Here is a 10,449-nt window from a genome sequence, read left to right on the forward strand (position 1 = left end):
GGGCTTGCTATCCCCACGGCTCCGTGGCTCCTGTTCGATTCGGTGAAATCTTGGTGGGATGCGGTTCTCTCTGATAATACACTCCCGATGAAGGCCCTATCTTCCCTGTTACTTCTTGTGGGATGGGAGATATGGAATGAAAGGAATGCTCGTGTCTTCGTGAGCAAAGCGGCGCCGGTGGCGATTGTCATGCGACGCATCAAAGATGAAGTTTCGATTTGGACCACTGCAGGCGCTAAGCATTTGCGTAATGTAATACCGCGAGAGTAATTGTTTTGCTTTTCCGCCGCTTGGCGATGTCTGTTAACCTCTTCTTATTAAATGAAAATGGCAAGTCTTTTGCCTTGTTTCAAAAAAAAAGAACACCTAATTCTTCAAAGTAATTTGTGCATTGTTCTTGTGGCGTGATCAAACAACTTTAGTTGCATATTTTTGTGTTTCCCATCTCATGATATTAAAGTCTAAGTTTTTCCTATTCCCATGTTTTATAATCCACTAAATAAATGAGGCTCTAAACATAAGAATGGTCCATGCGTCAGCTAGTTCATTCGATTATCAAACATGTTTTCTTAAAGTTACTCCCCCAAGTCAGATATGTGGCATATTCATATTTTGGTTTTCTAAGTTTGTATTTTGACCGTAATTTTTGTATATTATATTCTGTAATTGTTATGAGATGGAAAATATGTTTTTGAACACGTGTTTCTATCAATTTTTGTATAAAACAAATTACATACTATTGATCAAAGTCTAGGAACAAAATATGCCCTACATTTTGAAAGAGGGTCACTAGGATAGATAACACATGCTTCCTTTTCAGCCTTTACATTTCTAATAGGTGAATGCATACATTTGTCTTCCTGATATATGCCAAACTAATTATACAGAAAAAAATACACAGTAGAGGAATATAAATACAAATGGAAGACGAAGCAAACACGGGCTAAACATTGCAAGCCCGTTGTGATAAGGCATGTATACCTACAATGCAAAGAACAAAGAATGATAGTTGAGACTAGAGTAATATAACTTTTAATCTTTCTCCCCAAGCATCTGGAAACTGAGCTGAATACTGTTACTCTAGGCTTCAATCTTGGCATCTAAGCAGTCGCTGGAGGGGAAGAGAAGATGAGGCTCATCAACAGCCCAACCAGGAGACCTATGATCCCAGCAAAAGCAGCAAATGTCAAAGAGAAACCAGCATCACCTTTGCGGCTTCTACGCCTCCTCAGCATGTCCTGAAATGTTAATTTTTTTATATTTAGGGATAAATCCAATATAAGCGAGGACGTATATGTAGGCAATCAGCATTTCATGCAGAAGTTAACCTAGGTTTAGTACTTCGATATCAACCGCCAATCTACATTTTAGAGTCAAAAGTAATAAAAATATGGAAATAAACTTAGCATGATTGGCAGGTGGCACCTCACATTTCTGTTCATTTTCTGTTATATCAACGTCTAAAGTGACCATATTAACTGCTGGCAGAAAAAGAACGAAACAGTAGGCACCATGGCATATCCATAGTATCAAGTCTGATTTAACTGGCCCACTACCCTTTGGCAATCTAGTTTCACTCCAAAATTGAGCTAACGCCATAGTGACTTGGTTTCCCATTTCCAAGGTCCAGCTCTTAGTCTGTGTCCTCTCGATAAATAAATGATCTAGTAGGACAAAGGACAAAATAATATAGTGCTTTGACTTTGTTTCTGCTAAAACATCCACAAAGTAACTTATGGCAAGGGAAAAATGGTAATCAAGCCAATTTTTTATATTTATAAAAATGAAATGTGATTAATGACACATTGCAAAACAAAAAACTTGTTACTCATCAAGGACCAACATATTCTTTTGCATTTGCTCAAAGGTCATACTTTTTTATAAAATAATATTTATCATTATCTGCCTTTTACATATTTAGTTATGGATTCAAACAACGAGAAACAAGAAAAAGCATCAAAATCCAAATGTTAATATGCTTAAGCAAACTAGGAGCTGAACTGAACTAAAACAGTGAGTAGAAACGACATGAAGTGTGAAAAGGTCAATGTACAGCACCAGTTCACGTTGCATTTGTTGATTTTGCTGAAGATTGTTATCCCTTTCGTCCTTCAGACGCTGTATTGTCTGGATCTGGATAAAAGGAAAGGAACAATTTACTGAGTAAAAAGGACAAAAGGTTCGCATAATATGTTTTTTTATTAGTAACAGCTTGATCATAAAAGTTAATTGCTGCACAGTGAGCATATCTCATCCAGGACACACTTTAGAATCATGATTTTTGGGAAAAAAAGTTTGAGTTGGAATATGTCAATCAGGATAAAGGAAGATACTCTGGTCCAGATGAACAAAAGTGGGTAAAAAATTCCGAATTCTGGTCCCATTGCACAATTAACTATGTACATAGGGCAACATGCCCGTGGGCTTCTGGGCATCCCTTCCTACCTCAATTATGACACCGGCCTGGAAGCATAGGTACCTTTTCTCACGCTCGATCAACTTTACGCTGATTTCAACAATGATTTGATGGTGCTTGAACATTGTCCTATTTCCAATATTTGCTCTTTTCACAATTTTATATAAGAAAAGGTAGCGTGTATTTTCTTCTGCATTTAAGAATCTAAGAGAGAAATAGTATTTGCAAGACTACAGCAACTACCTCAGTGCAAAAACGTACTGCAAAGTATTAAAAAGATCCTAAGATGAATGTAATGTATATTTTTTGGAAGTGCGCAGCGCAATATTACAGAGTTTGGTAGAGGCTTCAAGTCTGTCAAGTCTAAATGGTAGAATAATTCTTTCTCAGAACTCATCAGGGGAAATGTCTTTGCTAGCAGTTTTTTGGTCAGGTTTCTAAATAAACATGCGAAATTTCTGTTTGGATAGAGCGGGTTACCTCTTCAATGCTCGCATTCTTCAGCATCTGCAAGGTAAAGCATAAACATGTGAAATACAGTTAGCCTTTGTACTAAATTTTTATTAGCAGATCCAACATATGTTTCCTACGTAGATGATAGAGCTAGCCAATCTCACCGAGAGATCGTCGCCGCCCTGCTTGAAGCTCCTATTTGCTGAAGATGTAACACCAGAGTCGTCCGAGCTTCCACTGGGCAATGTGTAGACAACCTTGAGCTTCATTTCCTCAATCACCTTATCAGTCTCCTTGTTGAACTGAGGAATACATACAAAGGTGGAATATAGTTGGTGGAATCCCAATCATTTTATTCTGATGACATTGCGATGCTAGATCATAGAAACCAGTGATTATGAGTTTTATTTATGCTCACAGTGTCAGGGGGGATTTCATCCATGTCGGTGCTGGCAGCCACCCTGGTGCTCTGAATCAAGAATTTATCCTTGGATTGCATATCTGGAGGGTACTCTTTCTGTGACTGTAGGGTAACTATAACCCAAAACAAGAAGGCAGATGCGCGCACATCAGAACCAAATGAAGAATCCTGGAGTATGTATGCATGTATGCATTCTTACTTGTTATCGTGCAAGAATCCCACGGCTGGACGACGCTGGCGTTCGGCCGGACGAAGTACTTCCTCGGAGACGTCGTCTTGACCTGAAAAACGAACGAATTCTGATCAAACCTGAACCTCGATCTTCTCCAAGAGCTTCACCGGAACGCACGGCGGAAAACCAGAGTCCGTCCCGCGCCGTGGAATGGAAATGGCACGAACCTTGAAGGCGACATGGTGCTCGCTGTTGTTCACCACCTTGAGATTGCAGTAGCACGGCTTGTCCAGCTCGACTAGGCACAAGAATTCAGTTCAACCAACGGAGAGAAAACCACGGAGGTTTTTTATTTCGCAGAATGCGGAGAAAAATCTCAGGAACAACTTACAGAGGAAGGTGAGGTCGTCCGGGTAGACCGAGATCAGCGCCCCTCCCACCATTGCGGCGCCTGAACCTGACGCGGGAAACGGGGAAGAAACCACCACACTCGTGAATCGTTTGCATTGGAAGAGACATAGGAGGAGGTGGTTTCTGCTGGTTCAGAGGAGGATCGTCCCAACCTTTCTCTCCAGGAAGGCAGGAGCCGGGCCGGAGCGGAAATCGACGACGAGCAGCGATTCGGGGGAGAAATGGGGAGGGAGGGAGGACGGAGGGGAGGAAGAAAGAGGGAAATGAATGGGTTCGCTTTGCCTTTCTTGGCCTCCCGGCGACATTGACGGGGCAGCACTCACTTCTTGGGCCCGTGGCTGGCAGTTTGCGTTTTCCTCTCCCCCCTTTTTTCCCGCGAGTGAACAGCACTCCTCCTTTATCTAATCATTTTTTTATTGGTGGTTGGTGATTTTATGCTACTACTTTTTCCGTGTGCTCTTGTCAAGGCCACTTGGCATGTGATTTTTTATCATGTTTCGGGAGCAACTTTTACCCGGATGCACTGGAGATGAATCGCTTGCTCTCTCAAGCAAATCTATATACTGTAGTAGTACATTTCTCTTACATGTTTGATGTAATAAATCACCAGAAAAATTCGAGCGTAAGAGAGACAGTGAGATCATGTTGCCACTTGCCTTTGCCCACTGAGAAAACGTAAAAGGCCATAGTGATTAAATACTCCTACATTGCACATTACTAATTAAGAAGTACAAAAAGGGGATCGGAAGGATATTCTTGTCCGATTATAATAATTTGCCCTTTCGTTCGGTACTCTTCCCAACGAATAATCGCAGTATTTGTTGCTCTTATTGTACTCACGGTAGGCGCCCTACACAACAAAAATTGCTTGTAGTAGCTGACGAGGTTTTCAATCATTTTCGCCGTTAGCGATAAGACACGAGAAAATCAGCAACGTAGGACCCAGTTATTGCTTGCTTTAATGAAACAAGAGCTAATCTTTGCCTTAGCTTAAGAGCTAAACTTTCCCTAACTTAAAACTTGGTCCTGGATGATGCTACCAAGTAGGCTTAACCCTCCAGACTCCAGTACGAAAATCATAGATGGTCCAGCAAAAAATAAATATAAAAACTACACCTAGCATAGCAATAGCATGAAACCTCCATGCCATACATATATCTAGCTAAGTGAAACTTTATTGTGTTTCTGGAGTGAGCAAGCAATGTGAGTTTCCAGGGCAGCAATGCCACGGGCACATAGACACCCAATGTCGTCTAACCCCTAGGTGCAAGTTTCCTAAGCTGGAGAGAAAATTGATACGACATGACTCACCATCAAACCAACCAGCGGTACTGCAGAAAACTTCAACCCTTCTTCATTATATAGGAGTACATAAGAGCCCAGACCTACTATTTCGTAACCACTGTTCTTCTTTCATAACAGCAGCGTTACGTACTGTTAACCAACAGTTGGGACTCTGGTGCCTTTCAAAAAAAGAACAGTTGGGACTCTGGTGGGTAGCTGGGAGCAAGGAAAGGGCGCAATAAACATCATCATATTCATACCGGAGCGCTGGTAGGAATTTTATACACTCACAAGTACACTCCTCCACCGCAAGACGAAATATATGTCAATCGAAAAAAGATGTAAGATTATGCAACTTGAGGTTCAGAGATCATTACAGTGGATGCACAGATCTGAACATGATTGTGAAAACTCGTTTGTCAAGGAGAAATCGACATGCTAGTGTGAGAAGCTGCGAGTCTAATCTCACTTGAAGGTTGAGAAACGGGGAAGCTTGTACTTCAGGTAGTACAACTTTGCCCTCCTCACCTTCTTGTGTCTGATTACTTTGATCTCCTTGATCCTTGGTGAGTATCTGCAATGGAATGTATAGGCTCAGTAAGTATCATTCTGTTGCAGGGATCCAGTCTGGACAGTGTTTGGTCTTCAAGCATTTCTATTTCCGGGTGCACGCAAAGCAAAACATGATATTTAGCACAAATAAAGGGCCACTGCTCATATGATTTCAATTTTTACACATGAGACGATGGGCCAGCTGTTTTCTCGTTACTACGGAAGATGTGTGCAAATAAACACATTCAACAGCAGCAATATGCAAAGTGTTGCAAATAGACTCTTCTATTTTATTTTCAGAAATGAGAGCATTTGTAAGTTGGATAACCCCATCTGAGTAGTGAGTAGAATAAGAGTAACGGAGAAGTACTTGCTTAATCCAAAGTTTCACATTCATGATAGTGCAACAATGTCAATGCCAAACAGAATTCCGCAATGAGCTGTTTAAGTACGAAAGGACTATATCGGCGATTAATTGAATTCAACTCCTACTTGATAGCTATCCAATCCTTCATAGAAAATTCCAAGTTGCATCAATTAACTGGTTTCGTAAATTTGCCTCTTCTGTACGGACGTAAGTAATGCATTTTGAGCAATAATGCTTCACACCTTTCAAACATGAGAGAAGTGCATATTACACCCCTCAACTCTAGCCCTAGTCTAATATACAACCCCCAACTCCAAAACCGTCTAATCTGCAACCTCCAACTCTTAAAACCGGCCAAAATTCAACCCTCCCCTCCCCTTGACCGGTTTTGACCCATTGATTGATGAACAGTAAGTTCGGAAAAAAATGAAAATTCAGAAAAATAAAATTTTAGAAAGCATTTTTTGCCTCCGGATGAACAGTATTTCAAAAAAAAAATTGGGAACAGAATTTTTAAAAAAGTAAATTCGACTTTTCACCGGTGAACAGTATTAAAAATTCAGTTTTTTTTACATGTACCCGGAGGTAATAAATTGGAAACAAAATTCACCGGGATTTGTTTTTTGAATTACTGTAAACAGCATGAACAGTATTCAAAAAAGTAAAAAAATATCAGGAAAATCATTTTTTCACTGCGTGAACAGTGACCGAGGGAAAATTTTCGTTCCAAAAGTTCAAACTTTTTTTGAATTACTGTTCGCACGGTGGAAAAGTCGAAATTATTTTTAAAATTTTGTTCCCAACTATTTCTTGAATTTACAATTTTTTTTATTTTTCTGAATTTTCCATTATTTTCAAATTTACTGTTCATCAGTCAATGGGTCGGACCCGGTCAAAACCGGTCAAGGGGAGAGGAGGGTTGAATTTTGGCCGGTTTTAAGAGTTGGAGGTTGCAGATTAGACGGTTTTGGAGTTGGAGGTTGTATATTAGACTAGGGCTAGAGTTGAGGGGTGTAATATGCACTTCTCTCTTCAAACATTCAAAGGGAAATTCCAAATTAACCTACGCACTAGTATCTTAGACCAAACAGATCGTGAGAAAAGTATCTTGGGTGCTCAATTCATTGTAAAATTGATACAAATAGCCATTCAACCATTTTAAGGTGGACATTAGAAAACCTAAAGTACCTGAGACCAAGTATGTGAAGGCCAACGAACTCAAAAGTTTCATATACACATGTTGATATAACTAAGGTTAGTATGCCGGTAGAAAGACATGTGCATAGTCCAAATTTCTTGTTGAAGGGAACAAAAGATACACATAAATGTTTTGCAATATAGATTCAATACAAACTCACTGTCACCATTTGATACATGGGAGGGTATCCACATTAAATGAAAAACTCGGTAAATTAAGTAAACTCAACTTACATGGGGAATGTAATTTCAACTCCAACACCGGCAATAATCCTCCTGACGCGGATCGTGGTGTGAACACCAGATTTGTGCTTTGCAATGATTATACCCTTAAAGAGAGACAATCTCCTCTTGTTGGGACGTTGCTGCAACAACATTTGCTTAGGACATCAATAACCCCCAAATAAGAAAATAAAACCACATTCAAGAGTAGCAAACAATCTCACCATTCTAAGCTCGATGATGTCACCGGGCTTCAAATCCGGAAGCACTTTCACCTTCTCAGCCTCCTCGATGAACTGCTTGTTCAGAATCTATGGTACCAAATAATTCAGGGAATAGTATATCACACGTCAAGCGCTCCAAAAAACCAAAATGGTCTTGGATGTAACAAGTAAAAGCATACAGAAATCCAAAGAACGACCAGACTCCATTCACGCATGCTAATGCAATCATGAAACTTATTTTAGCAAGACACATCTTCTCCTATCTGAACCTCAGCAAGAAAAAACAGTTATATTTGCGTTGCTAAATTCACAATATATGTTAGTACAACCTAATGCGATGGTGCTCGAGAGACTATGCTCCTAGCAACTCAACAGACAACTCAAAACTATTCATATCGAGATTACAATTTTGCATATTAAGCTAAGAAATGATACCCCTCGATGGCATGCTGTTTCGTTACCTGCATTTCTCCACCGCCAACAATTCAGCCTAACTTGACCGGCGGCTTGCATTTCTACAAACCGAAGAGGCAATGTATGGGGAAGTGATGCTTACCCCGATGATCTCGCCGAACTTAATCGGCTTGGGCCTCGGCGCCGGCTCCTCCTCTTCCTCCGCCAATGCGACAGCCCCCTCCGCCTCCCCCTCCTCGGAGTCAGCAGAGGCAGCGACAGGCTCGCCCTCAGGAGCAGGCTCCGTCGCGGGCTCCGGCTCTGCGGCACCGGCGTCTGCATGGGCGACTAAATGGGTGTTCCGGCGATGGGAGGTGGATAAGGAGAGGCGGCGGAAGGAGGAGGAAAGCGCGAGGAGCTGTGGCGGTGGAGGCGAGCGGTGATTCAATAGTGCGTGGGGAAGAAGTGTGCCGGTTGCGGCGGCGGCGGTGGCGGCGGCGGCCATCGAAAGGTCAGGCGGGCAAAGATGTCAATGCCGTCGCATGGGCCGGAGGAAGAAGCGAGAGAGGTGCCGGACGGGGGCGGGGGAGGATTGGGGGATGAACGTTATCCTTTTTGTTGGAAGGGCAGTGCCGCTGAATGTAGGCCCACGTTCTATCCAGAGGTCGTAAACGATCTGAACCATCCATTGTACTAAAGCTGATGACAATTGGCGTAAAAAAAAATTCTCACCGTGCCACCCGCTGTGTTCGGGTGCGGGTTAGAGCGTCTACACCTGGACTTGCAAATTCGACCTCTTAAACGCTCGTGAACGCGCTTATGCGCGTCAGCAGATAATGACCGACCATGTCTTAAATATTTGATTCTACAATTGGATATTTTAAATTAGAAACCTCAAATCCATATTATTACAAGCAACATAAAACATATCTTTAAACGGAGCTCGTCTGGTTCCGCCGTGCCCATGTCCGGCGGCCGACTGCGTTCCCTAGAGTGTTGGTCTGATCACCTACAAAGGTAGAGTAGGGTGTGGGACACAAGTCGGCTCACGAGACTCAAGGCGCCGCCATCTCCCATGCCCTACTCTTGCTCATCGGAGCCCGAAACCCGAACAGTGTCGGTGGACGTCAGATCGATGATGGATCCTTCTTGGAACGAGCCGGCGACATCCACCGCGACGCGGTCGCCCGGACTTCTGCACCATACAGGGTGCCGGAGAATGCGACTCCGCCACCGTCGCCTCCCGCACCCGCTGCCTCGCACGACGGGTACGCCGCACCATGTTTGCGTCGGACGAGCCCATGGTGCGTCACTGGCCTCGGTGCTCCAATGGAGGGGTTGCGCGTTCACCGTCGTGTTCGGACGCTATATGGACTGCATCATCTTCGGTGAGGCAGCAACGACACACCTAACGCCAGATCCATACTCCATTTGGGCGGACACACTAGACTCCCGACGGAAGGAGTCCGAGCGCTACCTTGCACGGGCCTCCTCCCGGGAGCGATGGAGCGCAAGCTGGACGACCATCTCCTCCTTAGGGTTGTGTGGGATGACCTCGGGGTCGATGGATCTGGAGGTGAAGGACTCAGATCCGCTACCCGTCATGTCGAAGAAGTCCGGAACTCACCGGACGGGAGCTTGGGTGGCGGGGGGAGGAAGGAGTGGAGTGAAGTGACTAGGGTTTGGTCTGGTGAGCGGATGGGAAGGAATATATGTGGGGTCGAGTGGGCCAATGGGCCAGGTCCAACATGGCGGACGCGCCCGGGCGCCCTCATATTCACCCCATATTTGGGCTGGATACGAGGGGTGTCGGTCCACCCGGACGTTTGAGACTCGTTTGAGACGCCCATCTAGGTCGATTTTTCGTGACCGGTCAGTAGATAACCCACCTCAAACGCCCAAGCGGACGGCCCGGTCATTGACCGGTCATGAAAAATCGACCCAGATGGGCGCCTCAAACGGGCCTTAAACGTCCAGGCTGACCGGCACCCCTCATATCCAGTACGAATATAGGGCGGATATGGAGCGCCGGAGCGCATGTGCCACGTAGGACCCGATAGCTAGATCCCACCTCAAAATGCACCAAATCCACCTCCTTGACATATCGGATCCATTTGCTCTCTCCTATCTTCTTCCTCCTTCGCGACGTCCGTCTCGTTGCTCCACCGCCATGCACGCTCCGCTGTCGTTCCTAGCCTCCGCACCGCCAGCACCGACACAACAGTCTTCTCTCATGTCCTCACCGCCAGGGACATCGTCGCCGGCCCGGACGTTGATACGTCTCCAATGTACCTATAATTTTTATTGTTCCATGCTATTATATTATACATCTTGGAT

At 43.9% G+C, this 10,449-nt stretch overlaps 2 protein-coding genes across 2 annotated transcripts; both read right to left on the reverse strand.

Moving 5' to 3' along the window:
* Positions 1 to 790: 790 nt before the first annotated feature.
* On the reverse strand, positions 791 to 5,214 carry LOC125513925 (Plant VAMP (vesicle-associated membrane protein) family protein). The gene is made up of 9 exons (XM_048679138.2): positions 4,026 to 5,214; positions 3,854 to 3,919; positions 3,690 to 3,760; positions 3,490 to 3,571; positions 3,288 to 3,403; positions 3,034 to 3,171; positions 2,897 to 2,923; positions 2,059 to 2,133; positions 791 to 1,238 (listed from the first exon to the last, which is right to left on the reverse strand). Exons 2-9 carry the CDS (start codon positions 3,903 to 3,905, stop codon positions 1,101 to 1,103), a joined length of 699 nt encoding a protein of 232 aa, XP_048535095.1. The 5' UTR covers positions 3,906 to 3,919; positions 4,026 to 5,214; the 3' UTR covers positions 791 to 1,100.
* A 266-nt stretch (positions 5,215 to 5,480) lies between these two features.
* LOC125513926 (large ribosomal subunit protein bL19cz) lies at positions 5,481 to 8,719 on the reverse strand. The gene is made up of 4 exons (XM_048679139.2): positions 8,276 to 8,719; positions 7,720 to 7,806; positions 7,508 to 7,638; positions 5,481 to 5,731 (listed from the first exon to the last, which is right to left on the reverse strand). Exons 1-4 carry the CDS (start codon positions 8,615 to 8,617, stop codon positions 5,623 to 5,625), a joined length of 669 nt encoding a protein of 222 aa, XP_048535096.1. The 5' UTR covers positions 8,618 to 8,719; the 3' UTR covers positions 5,481 to 5,622.
* Positions 8,720 to 10,449: the final 1,730 nt, after the last annotated feature.

The sequence above is a fragment of the Triticum urartu genome, chromosome 6A, assembly GCF_056163025.1.
Source record: "Triticum urartu cultivar PI428250 chromosome 6A, HENAU_Tu73, whole genome shotgun sequence".
In the NCBI taxonomy this organism is placed as follows: Eukaryota; Viridiplantae; Streptophyta; class Magnoliopsida; order Poales; family Poaceae; genus Triticum; species Triticum urartu.